The 16,674-nt window shown below is 54.6% G+C and overlaps 1 protein-coding gene across 3 annotated transcripts in view; it reads left to right on the forward strand.

Annotated features, from left to right (window-relative positions):
* The window catches only part of PDE9A (phosphodiesterase 9A), a 97,065-nt gene that overhangs the window by 21,810 nt on the left and 58,581 nt on the right, over window positions 1–16,674 (forward strand). For 2 of the 3 annotated variants that reach the window (XM_033126980.1, XM_033126981.1), the window contains exons 2-3: window positions 11,329–11,399; window positions 12,708–12,785. In XM_033126980.1, the coding sequence (XP_032982871.1) occupies window positions 11,329–11,399; window positions 12,708–12,785 (149 nt within the window). Of the gene's footprint in view, window positions 1–10,555; window positions 10,792–11,328; window positions 11,400–12,707; window positions 12,786–16,674 lie in introns of those variants that run through there. The other variant, XM_033126984.1, reaches the window with a different exon arrangement.

Genomic DNA, 16,674 nt, shown 5'->3' on the forward strand with positions numbered 1-16,674 from the left:
TACCCAGCCCTCTTCCCTGCTTGTGCCTGGAGCAGTGCACAGCACCGACATCCGGCTAGGGGTGATCCTGGCGGTGTGCGTGAGACAGCTGGAATGGCCGACAGCAGCTGAGAGTAAGAGCAGCCACTCACCAAGCTCACTCTGCTGACTGTCCTCCTTTCCAGGCCCCTCTCTGCCCCGATGGCCAAAGAGTTAGTGCAGTGACTTGCACCGTTTTAGCAACTGAACTGTTTTTTTCTCATCATGTTACATGCAATTCTAATATGTAAAGTTTATATAAACAGTTAAGTGACATGCATCAGTCCCCATTTATTCTATAAATTCAAATCTAGAGCACCCACTAGAGGATCAATGGGAACGGAGAGTGTCCTTGTGTGAGCACCACCTTTGGAATTGGGGCTTCCGGGCAAGAGCCACGGCTCACATTGACATCAAGATCCGTTTGTCTTGCCGACCCCCCAAACACTGCCTGAGGTGGGCCCTGGGCTGCACCATTCTGGGAACGTGGACGGGCTTGAATACCTGCGCAGGGTAGCCCCACAACTCGCCAGCCAGCAGGCATCTACGAAACACGTGGGTGGTCGTGGGCTGCCTCGTGGGCACCGACCGAATGGACCTGAGCCCTAAGATGACATGTCCCTCCTAGAATGCGTTGATATGTGAGTTATTCCAGCCGAGTGCTGCTTTGTAATTACTGTGGAAAGGAGTTTAAGTCCATCTACGTAAAGGAAGCAGGTCTGGATGCAGTGCTGCCAGGACCACCCTCACCCCCTCACGTGCCCCAGGGCAGCACTGGTCTACCAGAACCCCCTTCTGGGAGTCTGGGTGTGGCTTCCCCCCTGCTGTCTGGCCCAAGCTCACTGCAGTGGGGTTTTGAAGATGCATGGATCTGAGTGGCATTGGGATAAGGTCTGGAGCTTTAGAAATTCTTTAACAGGAGTCCTTTTACTCTAGGGGGAGTGAGGCCTGCCTCCGGGCTGCACTCAGACCCAGAGGGACTGTGGGGGTGGGAGCAGCGGCTCCCCTCTCCCCGTTCTGTCTGCAGGGCCTCAGCTTCCCTTGGTCTTTGTTCAGCCTGCGTACCCCTACCTGTGGCCAGCACAGAACCTTCCCCCGGGTCCATCCCAGGAGGCACCTGGCTTGGTCTTTGCTCTCCATCTTCTGATTCCGCCCCCTCCCCACCCCCACCCCGGTTCTGCCACTGTCTTTGCCCCTCCCCCTCTTCTCTGATTCACTCCTGGTGCCTCCCTCTCAGGCACATGTTCCCCCCACTCCTAGCTAAATGCTATTTAAATTCTGAATTCTGTCCCCTGGTTAACTGTTGTTTAATTTTCTCATCTGCTCGGCTTAATGCCAAATAGTACTCTTTCCCAATAAAAGTGGTAAAGACCTTTTTTCTCTCTGAAGAATTCCGTGGGATTGCTGTGCAGTGCGCTCCTTGCAGGGACCCTTCGTGAGCTAGCTCTGTTATCCATCCCCAGCCTCCACAGCTAGGTCCACGGAAATACTCTCTTGGTTATAAAAGCCCTGCGTATTCATTGCAGAATATTTGAAAAATGCAGAGCAATATAAAAACAGCAATGAAATAACCCATTATCGCACCAGGAAGACGAGACCGCTAACACTTCAGGACCTGTCCCGCTGCTGTTTTCTCCTGAGTGAGCGCGTGTGTGTGCGTGTGCACGCGCATGTGTGTTTCTTTCTTTACATAATTTTTTTATCCTGATCACTTTCACTCAGCATTACATCAGCAGCATTTCCCATATAGCATTAAATAGTCTTCAAAAATGTGATTTTAATGCCTATAGAATGTTCCATCATGGAGACTTACTAAAATGTAATAATTTCATCGTTTGTGAGCTATGTAGCTTAATCCCATGCAATTAATAAAGAAGAGGCACGTCCCTAGCAATGTGTCTTTACTGGCAGAGTGACAGCACAGGACAGTGGTTTGGGTGGGAACCTGGGAAGGCACGGGCTTACCCTGAAGATAAGCTGATTTATGGAAAGCACCCAGAATGCTGCCTGACACTTAATAAATGCCTTGTTATTATGTTTGCTGTTATTATTTCCTTAAGAATAATTCCTGGGCCAGCCTGGTGGCTCAGGTGGTTGGAGCACCCTGCTCCTAACGCCAAGGTCACCAGTTCGATCCCCACATGGGCCAGTGAGCTGCGCCCTCTACAGCTAAGACTGTGAACAACAGCTCTCCCTGGAGCTGGGCTGCCGTGAGCAGCTGAGGTCAGTGTGAGCTGCTGCGGGCTGCCGTGGGCTACTGTGTGCTGTCCTGAGTGGCCGGCAGCCGGCGACAGCTGCCGTGAGCTGCTGTGAGCAGCCGACCGACGGCCTCAGCCGGGGTAGCCAAGGCGCATAACACCAGCATGGGCCAGGGATCTGTGTCCTACACAACTAGACTGAGAAACAACGGCTTGAACTGGAGTGGGGCGTGGGGGAGGCGGAAGAAGGGGGGAAAAAAAGAACCTAGAAACGGGATTCTGCGTCAGAGGGCACGCGTGCTGCCACACGGCTTCCCACCAGGGCTACGTGGACATACATTCCTCAAAGGCATCCCCCTCACACTCCAGACGAGTTGGTGCCGTCACTTTATTTCAAATAAGCTCTTGGGGATTATTGTGGATTCATGTGTTGTTAGAAATACTATGGAGAGACCTGTGTCCCTCACTCAGGTTCCCCGGGTGGTGACATCTTGCAAGCGACAGTGCAGTGTCCCGACCAGGATGTTATGTTGCCAGTGAGACGAGCCACCACGCTCCTCAGGTCTCCTGTGCTGTGCTCATGTGAGTGCGTGGATTCAGTTCTATACGGTTCCATCGCAGGCAGAGGTCCTCGTGTCCTCCACCACCATCTCCATACAGAACAGTTCTGTCCCTTTTGGAACCACGCCCACCTTCCCCACCCCCACAACCGATGCGTCCCTAACTCCGCAAACATGAACCTGCTCTCCATCTCTATAATTTTGTCATTGCAGGAGTGTCATATGAATGGAATCCAACAGGGTGTGACCTTTTGGGGTTAGACCCCTGGAGGCCCATGGCAGCGGGTGGGTGGGTCAGTAGTTCTTTTGTCTTCCTTGCTGAGCAGTGCTTCACGGCCCGGTACCCAACGCAGCGTGTTTAACAGCCACCCGTCGAAGGGCGGCTGGGTTGCTTCCAGATTTTGGCCATCCACCCCTTTTTCACTTGGACCAATTTGATTATTGGCCTTCGGTTTCTTGGAGGCCAATGTGACTCTTTGTAGAAGTCAGTGCCCTTATTTGGGTTGGGTAGAGATTTCTGATGTCAGGGTGACTTTGATCATGCATCAACATGGTGGTCAAGTTACAAGAGTAAATAAAAGTGTGAGAATGTGTAACGCTGAGGTTTACGATGCTTTGGGGGAGCCTCTGCCTCTGGGACCTGGCTGTCACCTTCCCCTGTACCCATTTAAAATCACCTGGGGAAAGACTGTAGGAGAATTCTAAGGTGGAACATTTGGCTCCAGAATCATTACTCCAGCGTCAAAGAAACGCTGTGAAATTGTCGCTCAGGTGATTGAATAGAACATCTCACAGTTTGTGTAAGCGATACCAGCGAGACAATGAACAGAACGGCGTGTTTTACAACAGCCCCCAACAGCATGACACAGATAGTTGTTCATGATTTCAAACAGTAACACAGACGTTGTCTGTGATTTTGAAAGGGAATCAAGCCACACCAGCTTGGTGAGATCGTCTCCCCGGTGAAGAAGCTCGTATCTGGGCTCCCTGAGAAAATTCTGGGGAGGCAGCTGCTCCCTTGCAGGGTACCTCCAGCCATCCCCCCACCTTGCCTGGCCCCACGTAAGGAACTCCTCTGTGATAGTTGTGGTTTTTGTCTTTCCTAGCCTGCAAAACTCAACCCAAACCTAAACTGCCATTCAGTTATTGTCTTTGTCCTGGGTTGGGAGCATTTCATAACATAGCCCTACAAATATCTGTGTGAGAAACCCACAACTTCTAGGGGTCATTGACTTCGTGCCAATCCAAAGTAGAATTTGACAAATGCAGCAAGAAATGTTCTCAGCAGCTGCAAAGAATTTCTATTCAAATAGAAATAGAAAACTGAACTGGGGGGGGTCTGCTCCCCAGTCAGTGTGGAAGAAGGGGACACAGAGCTTGGGGTGCTCAGAGGGGGTGCTTGGCTACCCCTCTGCTGTCTGCGTTCCTCTGCTGCTATCACGACTCCCCCTCCCCCAAGCCCTTTCCCCCAACTCCTTGCAGCTGTGAAGAAGGAATAACTTCCTCAGTGGCCACAGCCAACCACACTTGGACTGAATAGATGCCCCAAAGGCAGGGTGGATGAGAGTCATGTTTCTATGTGGAGCCCACACCCCTGCTTTCTCAGGCACTCCTGCCCGGTCCCTCTATAGCTGAGCCCCCTGCGGGCTGCCCTCTCCCCTTCCCTCTGGTCCTGCCCTGTGCGCCTGGCACCACGGAGGCCCAGCTCTGGGCGGTTCTCCACCCCGGTGGCTCCTTGGTCAGCCACCCTGAAAAAGGAGAACACAAGAAGAAAAAGAATAGATTGTGGACATAAGACCAGCTCTTCTCAAAGCTTTTTTTTAAAACGTCTTGACGTATGTGAATTCACGCATGAATTTTAAGTCGCCGTGTACGGGAGCATGCATCCTACATACACACTCCAAAAGCCAGAGCTGGTGTCTGGCAGAAATGGAAGACAGTGCCTGCTGCACCCAGCCTGGCCCCAGGCGCACCGGACCAACGCGGCCTCCAGGTCTGAAAACAGGCGGTGTGGCCGCCGTGAGCATCTGTGGTGAGGGCCAGGGTGGACGTGAAAGCAGGCGCTGGGCCTGCTGCATTCCAAGGTCAGGGACGCACAGAGGAGCTGGGAGTGCAGTCGGAGGCCCCTTCCCTCGCGAGAGGCAGGGCTGGAGCCCGAGCTTCGGGACACCTGCATGCGTCACCGTCTGGCCAGCTTCCCCCACGGCAGAATCTGCTGCTGGATTGAAGGACTGGTCACCGGAGGGATCTCACTGGACCAGTCCCTCCAAACTGGAAAGTGGGACTTTATTCCAACACGTTTCAGATTCACAAAAACACTGCGCGGTGACCCAGGAGAGGTCCAGGCTGAGTGTGAGGCAGTCGGTGGAAGAACCTTCTCGGGAAGGTCTGGCTCAGGCGGAGCCGCCCATCTGTGGGTGAACCTCTCAGTGCCTCTGTTGGTCTTGCTGAGGCCGGGAGCCCCTCCCCCACCCCCATGTCTTTGCTGTCTTCGGCCTGTGTCTTCTGTCCCTGTCAGTGCTCACATCATAGAAATCCTGTTTCCTCTCCAGAACGTTCAGCCAGCTCATCCTTCACTCCCGTCTCCTCTTCCTTCGCGGTGCCCTTCCTAAACCTCACTGCACGTCTCATACTGAAAGACGCAGCCATATTTCCCGGTGGAAAGTTCCCAGGGAACTTGGAGGCCCTTTAATTCTGTGCGGTGGTTTGTAGGAAGACCACAGAGCGCCCTTCAGATGCTCCTGCCCAGAGATGATCAAATCTTTCTCCGCCTAACCTCATAACACGCAAACTCGATTATTGGGAGCTGCCCGGCGGCCTGCAGACCCGTCCGTCCTCCTGCCTTCTGGCTCGAAACAGCACAATGTGTGGCTGGAAAACAGGGACTGGAGGGGCCCCTTTCTGCACCCTGCCCTCCAGGAGCCTCTGAATGAGGTGTCCAGAGGGGAGAAAAGGAACACAGACTCTCTGGGCGCTTCGTCAATAGAATCACGTCCCAGGTCTCTGGACTCAGGATCAAAAAGCAGTCACGCCCAGGCCTGTGGAAACTGCGCTGCCCAGTCTCCTTAACCCAGCTGGACGTGGGTTTGGCAGCCCTCTGGATCTGCTCCATAATTACCAGCCTGTTTTTCTAAATGTATTTGGTCAAAGTGCTTTTGATACTCAGAAACATTCTTATGCCAGTTCAGGAAGGCCTGGGTTTGCGCGGGTCTCGATTGTCGTGGGTGGGGGCTCACCAAGAGGCTGCGGTAAGGCCACTGCGAGTCCCCAGAACAAAGCCCCAGGACCCAGGTGCCAGGAAGCTGGGGGGTCCTGGGCTCACCGCTCTCTGCTCCCCTCCTACCCTCCCCCTTGTCCCTTCTCAGGGACTGCTCCTCATTTGTCTGGGTGGCCTGGTGTGGTCAACCCAGGATGGACTCCCTGTGACCTTAATTGCCAGCAGCTCTGAATCATTTAGTAAAAGTTCCCGTGAGGAAAGGTGACTGGGTACTGGCCAGACAATCATCGGTCAGGCCGCGGGGTGGGGGATGATCACCAGGAACAGGGTTGTGTCCAGCTGGGGGGAGTGTGCTGGGCAGCCAATTGCCAGAGGCACCCCCAGGCTGTCATGGGTGTGTGCTGGCCGCTGCAGTGCCCTGGGTCTCGCTCCTAAACCCCACCTGTAAGGGCAGGTCTACTCTATCAGCAACTGGGGTGGAGGATACAGCCCTGACCACAGCCCTAGTTGACCGATAGGGACAGATCAAGGCCAGTCCCAACCCCAAGCGGAGCCCGTGTGCCTGCAGCTGGGCAGCGGGGGTGCTCAGGCCTCCATTCCTGCCTTGCCAGAGTCAAGGGCGGCCCCTCCCCCAGGAAGCAGTGGAAATAGAGGACCTGGCTTAGACATTCTTTCTTCTAGGTCTGGAAGCCCTGTAGATTGTAAATTTGAATTCGTACTAAAATAAAATTGGATACCAAACAAAATGTGGCCAGAAGTCATTCTGGGTGCGTTTGGCAATTCAGAGACCCCTGGAGACTTGCATCCAGAATCAGGGTTTTAGAGGCAGCAGGGACCGTGAGATTCATGGCCAACTGAGACGGCATGACACTGAGATTCATGTCCGCACAGCAGTGTTCCCAGTGATTCCGTTCAAACACACTCCCTCACATGTTGTTCGTCACGGCCCGAGAGGCAGGTGGCGCTGAGGTCAGCAGCCCATTTACACAGTGGCAGCCGAGGCTGCAAGTGTTTTCCGTCTTGCCCGTGGGGCGGGGGACGCGGTGAAACAGAAGGCAGTGGACAGGAGTACTTGGCAGGGACAAGCGTCGGACCCGCGCTCCTGCCACAGCACCATTGCGAGAAGGGGGCTGGTTTAGTACAGACATCCAGAGGCACGCAGACACTTGGTGTCGTGGACGTGGAGCTCAGGTGTGTGCCCTGAGCAGTGGTGCCTGGGGTGTGATCCTGACTGCCACTCGCTGGCTGTCCCGGGGGTGGGGGGCGGCTTGTGCAGCTCTGTGTGCCTCAGTTTCCTTGTGGAGATCCCTTAGCACGGGGCTGGGCCTGGGTTCACACCCGGTGAGTGTCAGACACTCTGTGATGAGAGCAGCAGGAGGTTCCCTGGACATTCACAGGCCCAGCTGAATAGAAGGGAAGAGCAATATCCGGCCTCCGAATTCTCATTTGTTTGTCTGGTCTTGTTCCAATACCATGGCTGTCAGTCAAACCACAGAAGAGTTTGGGGTGACCTGCCGTCCTCATTCATGATCTCCAGCCCCGATTTGCCTCAAGTTGGATGGCAATACAAACTCTTTAGTTTTTCATTAATCTTGCTGCCTCCAGATCTCATTTTAAAATTTTTTGACCATCCATCTCCCCTCCCCCCTTTTTTGGTGCTCTTTGTTTCTGGATAAAGACTAAAGGATTTGCAAAATGATTCAACATGTGAACAGAAAGCCTGTGCCGTCCTCATAAGACTGCCTGGGGAGTGGGGCCTCTTCTCGGGCCAACCAAGCTATGGGGGCCGGTTTCCCGCAGCCGCAATAGCTGGTCTGGTCCCAAGCAGCTCCTGACCCTCTGCAAAGATGTCACTGTCCCAGCACTTCCCCACAAGGGCCCACGTGCTTCTCACCCCTCTCACCTCCTGGTAAGGTGCTACAAACACTTCAAAGGAGAAATCAAATATCCACTCATTTATATGCAGAACGTGCGTTTCCACGTAATTAATCCTTTCTGCTTATTCCACATTGCCTCCCAGCTTCCCAGCCTGTTGTCCAAAACATCCCCAAAGAAAGATTATTCTGGCCCGCAGAATAAGGTTGGCCTCACTGGGTGTAGCTGGGTAGTCTGTACAGGACAGCAGGAGTGTCACCGGTCATAGGGGCCCTCTTGAGTTTGCCTCCCTGGAGCCTTTGTAATTGGACTTTTTAAGGCTTCCGTTACCTGCTATCTGGAGGCTAGAAAGACAAGCTCAAGATTGTCTTACAAATTTGGGTGAACTCATCCCTTCTCCCCAGAATATTCCCAGTTCCCCGTGCTGCCGATGGGTGGCCTTTCTTCTCACCTGGCAGGCGGGAGGCTGAGGGCCAGGTTCCAGGTCAGACCCTCAGGGAGGGTTCTGCAAACACTTGCGCCTGTGGTCCCACTGGGCTCCTTACAATCCGTACAAGATTCCGGTCACACCGGAGTCAGGGAGGAAATCGGTTGCAACCCTATTTCCCTGATTATTTCCTGGTAAAAAGGAGGACAGATTCTTATGGAAACTTTGCAGATAACTACCGTGTTTCCCTGAAAATAAGATGTACCCCAACCATCAGCTCTAATGCGTCTTTTGGGGCAAAAATTAATATAAGACCCAGTCTTATATAATACCCAGTTTTACATTATAGTAAAATAAGACTGGGTCTTATATTAATTTTTGCCCCAAAAGACGCATTAGGGCTGATGGTCTGGCTAGGTCTTATTTTCGGGGAAACATGGTACATCGGTACATTGCCATGAAAAGTAAAAACTTACCAAAAGTTTCTGAATCAAGGGAGGAAGACAGTAAAAATCAGATGTAATTTACAAATGTTTCATTTCGGTTTACAAAAGAATCTAGTAGGTTAAGAGTTACAGGTAGCTTAAGAAGAAAGCGAGAGCTTCCTGTCGATCCAGAAAATCAATCATTAAAACATTGTCAGCAGCACTGCAGACGAGCCCGGTGCCACGTGCCGCCTGCATCCGTTCTGTCCTGTGTGACTCGACCTGCCGCGGGGTCTCGGCTGTGCGATCTCACGAAGCTGTTTTTCAACTAAGAGAGTTCTGGAAATCCCAATCAGCCCACTGGACCAGTCTGAACATTGTCCATGCGAGGCCGTGGAAGCCCTGTCCCCAGGGGTCCCTTCCTCTGGGGGTCTGAGGTGGTCCTTCAATGGAGTCACCAACTGGCCTCCAGCTGATCACAGAGCCTCCAGGCAAGTGTTCGTATAAAACAAGCCACCTGTGAGTGACAGCAACAAGGAAGATAAAATTGAAACGTAAAGAAGCTGAGTAGCTCGCTCAGGCCACAGAGGTCAAAGGCTGAGTGCCAAGACCCCCGCCTGGCAGCCTGCCTCCCACATGTCTTCCCAGCTCCTAGCGTGAGAAAGCCTCACCTGAGGGCGGGGCGCTCTGACATAGTCCCTTCCCTCTGGCAAAGTCAGGGAGCCCCCCCGTCATGTGACTCCATAAGGAGCCCCCCTCACCTTTTGAGGTGCTGTTGTTGATGTGTCTCCTTCAGTCAAGCCCCCCAAAGTCCATGGTTAGAAGCTGTCTTGCCAGATGAGACTGGAAAGAAATCCTCTGAGTCGCCCACCCCAGAACTCTGAGGGACTGAGACAGGCCCCCAACTAGGCGTGTAGCGCCTGTGTGCACTTGAGCCCCTCCAGGGGCGGGGACCTTTATAAAGGAAGGTGTCACCTCTGCCTTGAAGGGCTACAAAAGGTGCCGTTCTCCTGGGCCGAGGCAGGCCAGCCCGCCCACCCAGGACGCAGGACTTCAGTCCACGCAGTGGAAATGAACATCATCCAAGTTCAAGACGGGAAAGTCGGAAACGGTCCAGGGCAGTGGGAGTGGCCGGGACCCAGCCCAGCCGTCCCACACATCCCTCCCCAAGGCACAGCCAGAAAAGCCGGGTGTGATCTGTGACGTCAGGGCCTGTGCTAGAGGCCGCGGGGGGCGTGCCGTCAGAAAACGCAGGCCTGACACACAGTCAAAGGCAAGATGGCTCTGGCGTGGGCTTGGGGCGTTGGGGAAAGGCTGCCACTGAGCCCTGATGCCAGATACAGGGAGAGGGCAATCGGAAAGGGGGGGGACCTCAGAACAGTGGCAGGAGCAGAGGGCCAGGGGTGGGGCATCCGTGGACTGGAAGGAAGGCCGGGGATCGGAGCTGGGAGAGGACTCAGGCTAGAAGGCACAAACCCTGGAGCCTTCACGTGCCCGGGCAACAAAGTGGACCTTTCCTGTGACACCACCAGGTCTGAGTTCTAGAAACCAAGGCTCAGCGCTGGGGCGAGACCAGAAGTGGGGACACATGCAGAGGCCGCTGCAAGGGTCCAGGGCTGAGCCAGGACAGCTGCAGTAGGGTGGACAGTGCGGACTAATGGCCCTGTCACCGAGGGTGACGTCATCTCAGCGCTGCCAGGCCAGCAGCACACAGGAAGTGGTGTTAGTCACAGGCTGAGTTTATGGGGGAAATACCTGCGTGCTGTATTTAACTGTTTCCAATACAGGAAGATGCAAACTGATCTTAGCGGGAAAATGGTGCCCTGGACACTGAAGTAACCACCGGCTCAGGCTTGCGCACTCCCCGGGGCCCGTGCTGATAGCCAAGAGGGCGACGCGGAAGGACAGCATCCACTGTGATGAAAACGGGGGCTTTGCGTGGACCGTCCACGCGCCGTCCAGCCTTGAAGACACCCCCTCACTGTACTTGAAGCCCCTGCCAGGGAGGGACTCGGGACCCCCTGGACAGAAGATACTGATGCCAACGCGTCCTCTCCCGTCGGCCGGGCAGGCAGCCAGGTGGTGTGCACCTCGTGCTTTTACTGCAAAGACGGTGACTCACATCGGAGCCCTTTTCTCCATGATTCCTTCTTTGATTTACTCACACACCTCAGCTCCCAAATCCTAAAAGGCAATTTTTTTTTAAGCTAAAGACCTTTAAACAAATTTTTAATAACGGTCCCCATGAGGTCATTGGGGACTCCCTGCAATGTGACATCATTAAGCAAGGTTGTCAATCAGTACATCAAATATCACCAATGATGAGCATGTCGCAGCCACGTCACCTGCAAGGGTGTTTACGTGGGTGGTACCTTTGTTTCTCACAACCCTTTTCAGTGAACAGGAAAATGAAGTTTGTCACAACCTGTCTAAGTGGAACTAAATGGAACAATGTATGTGTAACATTCCAGTGCCCACGGTGACATTTTTTTCTCTTAAAATAAACCTGCAGGGTGGGGTCAGAGAGGAAGCTGGAGGCCCTGACATCACCATGGAAGCCAGTTGCCCGCTCCTGCCCCTCCCATGGACTGTCTCTTCTGTCTTGCAGGTGGTCTTTAGCAAGTACTGCAACTCCAGCGACATCATGGACCTCTTCTGCATCGCCACCGGCCTGCCTCGGTGAGTGGGGTAGCCCCGTCCCTGCCGGAAGGCGCCATTCTGCCTCCATGCTTTCTAGTTCACTGGGACAGGAAGGCACCTGGGGAGGACGGGTTTCGAGGAGGAGGGATGAGAGGAGAGGAAGGGCCAGCAGGCTCCCTTGCCGCGGGAGCTCTTTGGAATCGATGGATAAACCCTGCAGGTTTCCGCCACCGCCTGCCGCTGCCCGCTCGCGGGCACCACGTGTGTACGCGGTGGGAACACCAGGTCCACAACTAGGCAGAAACTACCATCTTAAGCATTTTTCTTTTTCTTTCATATGTTCATTTGCTTTTGGAGAAAGGATAAAGAAGGGAGGCTGTGTTTGGCTTTGGTCCCCCATCTGCAAAGGGTCCAGCAAGTGTCTTTTCTATCTCGGCGTGGGGTTAGGGGGTCATCACAGATCAGTGTTTGAGAAAACACTGACTCAAATGAGTTGACAAGACCAGTAATCTATCTCACAGCATCAGAATTCCATAATAGTTGTTTTCCGAAGTCAAGAGTTAGTTCGAGCAAGCCGATTTTCTATCCTAACTTCCCGATGATAGCGTGATCCGGAATTGCTTTGGCGTGGCGGTTACCTTTAGAGTCAGGATCCGGGTGAAGGAAGGTGAGGGACGAGGACATAGTCTCACAGACCGGTGGTAGGAGGGATGCAGGAGATGAAATGACGTGCCTGACGTTACCGCAAATGGCTGTTTGTAGCAGCAAGAAGAGCCCACAGATGGGGCCTCTTCTATTAAGTACCATGACGCTAAAAAATATAGATGTTATTCTTTAGAGCAACACTGGGATTTCGGTGTCACCCCCATTGCACAGGTTTCTAAAACACACAACTGAAAACCAGGCAGCTTACGTACCGTGGTCGAGGCAGTACCGCTCATGGGGGACCCCTAAGATGAGAGTTGGAGCAAAACTCAACTTACCCACTTGAAACTCTTTCATAGGAGAGGTGCTTGCCCGTTTAGCGGGGCTCCCAAAGGAGGTGGAGTAGGAAGGCAAACTGAATTCATCACAGGCCAGTGTAAATGTTTCTTTCTCTTTTACCCCAGTTTTTAAACTCCCCACTCGATAAATTAGGCTTTCTCCAATTCCCGTTTTAAATTACTCAGCCGTCTACAAAGCATTTAGGACTAGACGGCCATTCCACCAGGTTGACAAATGAGTGTTTGTGTCTGGGGGAGGGTCCTCCTGGCTGTGGGCCCTCGTGCGTGCGTTCGAGGCCCGTTCAGGGCTGCTCCCTGAGGGAGACCGTCACGGGGGAAGGCCCTGACCTGGCGTGTCTTCCAGGAACACAACCATCTCCCTGCTGACCTCGGACGACGCCATGGTGTCCATCGACCCCACCATGCCCACGAATTCTGAACGGTAAGCAGCTGGCCGCTTTGTCCGCTCCTGTTCTCATGTCTGACGCTTCCCACACCCACGTGAGGGTCCCTACGGTTGTTTTCATGGTTTACTGCTGTAGGAAAATCTGAATTTAAATCAAAGATGGGAGGTAGCGGTGGGAGGGACCGTGAAAGAGGCTTGAGTCGGCTGGTTCCTTTGCAGGCAGAACGAGTCGCTTTCCAAGGTAGTGACAGTTGTAAGGGTGCCCAGGGCTCCACGCTCCATTCCCAGCAAGAATCCTGTGAGGACGCACTGGTATTGTTACCAAGTCACAGAGGAGAAACTGAGGTGCAGAGGCTGAGTGACGAGTAGTGGGGCCAGGCGCCTGGACCCTGCATTAACCATCCTGCTGTCCACTTCAGGAAGGGCTGCAGGACATCCCCTGACCAGAACCCCTGGGGGACAGTGGCATTTACCCACTGCCACCTGCTGGTGTTGATAAGTGCTGCCCGCAGGACTCATCTCTGCCCAGGGCAAGGGAAAAAGCTGGGGCCTGGACGGGTGTGACCTGGAGAGACCCGGAAAACAAACGGGTCGGCAGTAAACCGTTTGTGAATATGCGTGCAATGGGTAAAGCCTGGCTGTGTGGCAGGAAGAAAGAAGGACGAGACTCTGAGTCGGGCCCCTGCCCTGCTGACCTGCCTCCTCACCCAGCAGCCTGCAACGTCCCCTGCAGTCCCCACTTCGTATTTTCAGCTGGGCGAGGCAGAATTTCTCTGTGTCTCTGTGAGGCCGGGGAGCAGGAGCCTGATTGGGTGTGGGGGTGCCCGTGGGGACCCCTGTCTGAGGCTCCTGTTTCTCCCTGAACACCCCCTCCCAGGGACACGTGTTCATCTGGTCATTAGAGTGTCCCACTGACCGAGCCACGTCAGCTATTCCGAGTCCGCAGGAGAAAGCCGGCCCCAGGCAGACCCTCACGTGCCCCAGAGACTGGAGCACCCATGGCTACCTAAGGACAGCTTGGAAATATGTGGGCTCCCCGTGACGGGTGCCCTGGGACCTCCACTGGAGGTTCACCCCACCCCAGGTGCGTGCACACCTGAGAGCCCACGGGTGAGCTCCTGTTCTTCCTCCTGCCCCCAGAAGCCAGCCTGTCAGCCATCCACACCAGGCACGGTGCAGAATCCCTGCCCCAGGACGGGGGAGGCGTGGATGCAGGGAGCTGGTTGGATACGCCCTGGGGGAGGTACAGACCTCGGGGCATGTGGTCGGCACTGCCCTTCCCTGCGCACCTGGCCGCCTCAGCCAGGCCTCCCCGCCCGCGGCACCCATCCCTCGGCCCACATTCCCCCCAGTCAGGAGCTTCTGCCCCCACACTCCCACTCTGATTATGGGCTCCCGGCTACCTGGAAGGCGCTGTGCTAATTGGCTCCCTAAAGACTCCACCAGTGCTCACTTCAGAAGGAAAGTCGCGAGTGACCTGTCATCCTGCTGTCCACAGACTAGAATGATCTCATCAGAGGGGAGGTTCCACTCAAACCAGTGCCTTGTCAGACAGAGCAAGCTGGTCTCTGGTTGAACGAAGCTGATTTTTTCCTGAATTCAGTTGAAACAGTCTGTCTGAAGAGTTTGTCTATTCAAACTTTGTCACTCGTTATGTCTGGTTTGGTACTTGATTCCATGCCAGTACTTCCCAACGGGGGGCAGTTTCGTTCCCTAGGGGGCATCTGGCGATGTCTGGAGACATTTTGGCTGTCACAAGCAGGGAAAGGGGGTGGTACAGGCACCCAGTGGGCAATAAGCAGGGGGCGGCATAGGACGACCCCCCCACAGAGACATACCTGCCCAATGGCGGTGGTCAGAGGGTGGGGAACCCTGCTTTGTGAGGGTTCTACCAGTTTCTCTTTACAGAGCTATGGGTTGTCCCCTCAAAAGTCACCAGCCCCTAAGTCAGCAGGTGGTCGGCACCACTGGGTGGGGTTGGCGGCTTGTAGTGGAATGCCTCTCACGCTCTGGTCCTCGAGGTCTGGGGTGGGGCCAGAACTGGCGTTTCTGCAGGTTCCAGGATGGTGACCGCTGGGCTATTTCTCCACCCTCAGCCCCATGCTCTGTCCTGTATTTGAGGTGTGATCTTTCCCATCTGGGGTCCTGCCTCCTCCATTGGACTCTGCCCCGTCTCCATCTACTTTCCAGTCTCAGCCTGGAACAGGCGGTGCTCTCAGCGGTGTCCTTCTCGGCCTGCTCATCTCTCCTCCCTGAGCGAGCTAGCGAGTCACGGCTGAGAGCCCCAGCGAGTCCTCGCTGCCTGCTCCCTTTCTCTCCAGTTCCCCATCTCCAGCTGCCATGGGAGGTCCCGTCCACTGTAAACACGCAATGTAAATGAGTCCAGCTAACCCAGGGACTTTCAGCCTTGGCTGCAGATTAAAACCTCCAGGGAGCTTCAAAAAGGCATGGGGGCCCAGACCCCTGTTGGGACTAATTCAGTGCTCAGTTTTGAGGGATTTGGAAAGCTCCCCATGCAGTCCAGGCGAGAACCCCTGCCGTAATGTGTGCAAAACCCAAGAAACTCCTCTTGACCCCAGGTGAGAGCTCAGCCCACCAGGGACCAGTCACATCTCCCAGACACAGGGTTTTCCCCTCAAAAAGTGCTGGATGAAGTTTGTTTCTTCCTAACGAGCAGTCAGTCAGCTTGTGTCCCTCTAGCTTCCTCCGCTTCTGCAGACACTTGGAGCCTCCCGGCGTGACCTTGTCATCGCCTCATCCCCCAGGCTCAGGTGTAGGACCCACCCGGTGGGAAGGGCTGACCTGTCAGTGACGGGCATCGTCCACCAGGCTCAGATTCTTCCCGCTCACCGGGTGGGGTTTCGTGATCTCGCCTCCAAATTCTGAGGGCCCTCGGCTGTGGCCACCCTGACACTGGTCAGACATGGCGGCACCAGCTGCCCCTCTGAGTCTCCCTTCAAGATACCTCTTGCCTTAACACCTTTGTTTGCCTCAGCCGACCCCCAGTTGAAACCATCGTGTCTCCTGTCTGGGTTCCCGATGCACAGACTCCTGGCTTAGGCCTCCAGTTACCCCTCATCGAGTCCTGTCCACGTTCCAGAAGAATCAGCCTCCAACACAGCTGTCATCCATCGTGCCCGGCACAGCGTTCTCCAGCGCTCGTTAGACACAGGGCTTTGTCCAGACTCCGCCCTCCGAATGTCTGGCCCAAGTCCACCTTAGAACACGGGTCTCCAGGTCCACTGACCGCATGAGTCCCCACACGCCTTGCACAGACGTGTCACTCCCCTTGCACAGACACCTGAGCGCTTCCCTCCTCTGTGCACCGGCTGAATTCCCGATGGCGGGAGGCCACTGGGGGTTCCCTCACTCTCCCCAGGCCTCCCGGCTGTTCTATCTGGTCAGTGAACATTCAGACCCGCATTTTAAATAACCTGCAACACACTGACCCCCGTTGGGGGCTGTGGCATAACCCTGGGCTGAGTGGCGTCTGCTCTCGGGACTGGTAAGAAAGGTGATTGATGACCAAGCCCCTGATCAAATATATGAACAGACAACTTTGTTCAGATAACGCTCGGAGGGACTTTGAGCACCTGGTCCGACGTCTCCTTTCTGGGTGGGGCTACTCTGGATCCCACGGTGTCCAGCTGACAAAGGCATTCCCTCTTGACAAGTCCACCCATCCGTTCCTGCCACTACTGCTTCCAGGTGCTCATCGGGCAGGAGAGAGAGACGCTCACATAGTCTGAGCAAACATGGGGCGTGTCGCAGGACATGAGAGGAGGGCCAGAGTGAGCTAGCACGCGGGGCACTACACAGACGCTCCTTTGGTTGCCCATTTCAGCCCGCTTGTCACCCATGTACGGCTCTAGTGGATGGAGTGTCTGGGCACTTGTGAGCGTGGCTTACCGGCCATGCCCTCGGC

The sequence above is a fragment of the Rhinolophus ferrumequinum genome, chromosome 2, assembly GCF_004115265.2.
Source record: "Rhinolophus ferrumequinum isolate MPI-CBG mRhiFer1 chromosome 2, mRhiFer1_v1.p, whole genome shotgun sequence".
Taxonomy (NCBI): Eukaryota; Metazoa; Chordata; class Mammalia; order Chiroptera; family Rhinolophidae; genus Rhinolophus; species Rhinolophus ferrumequinum.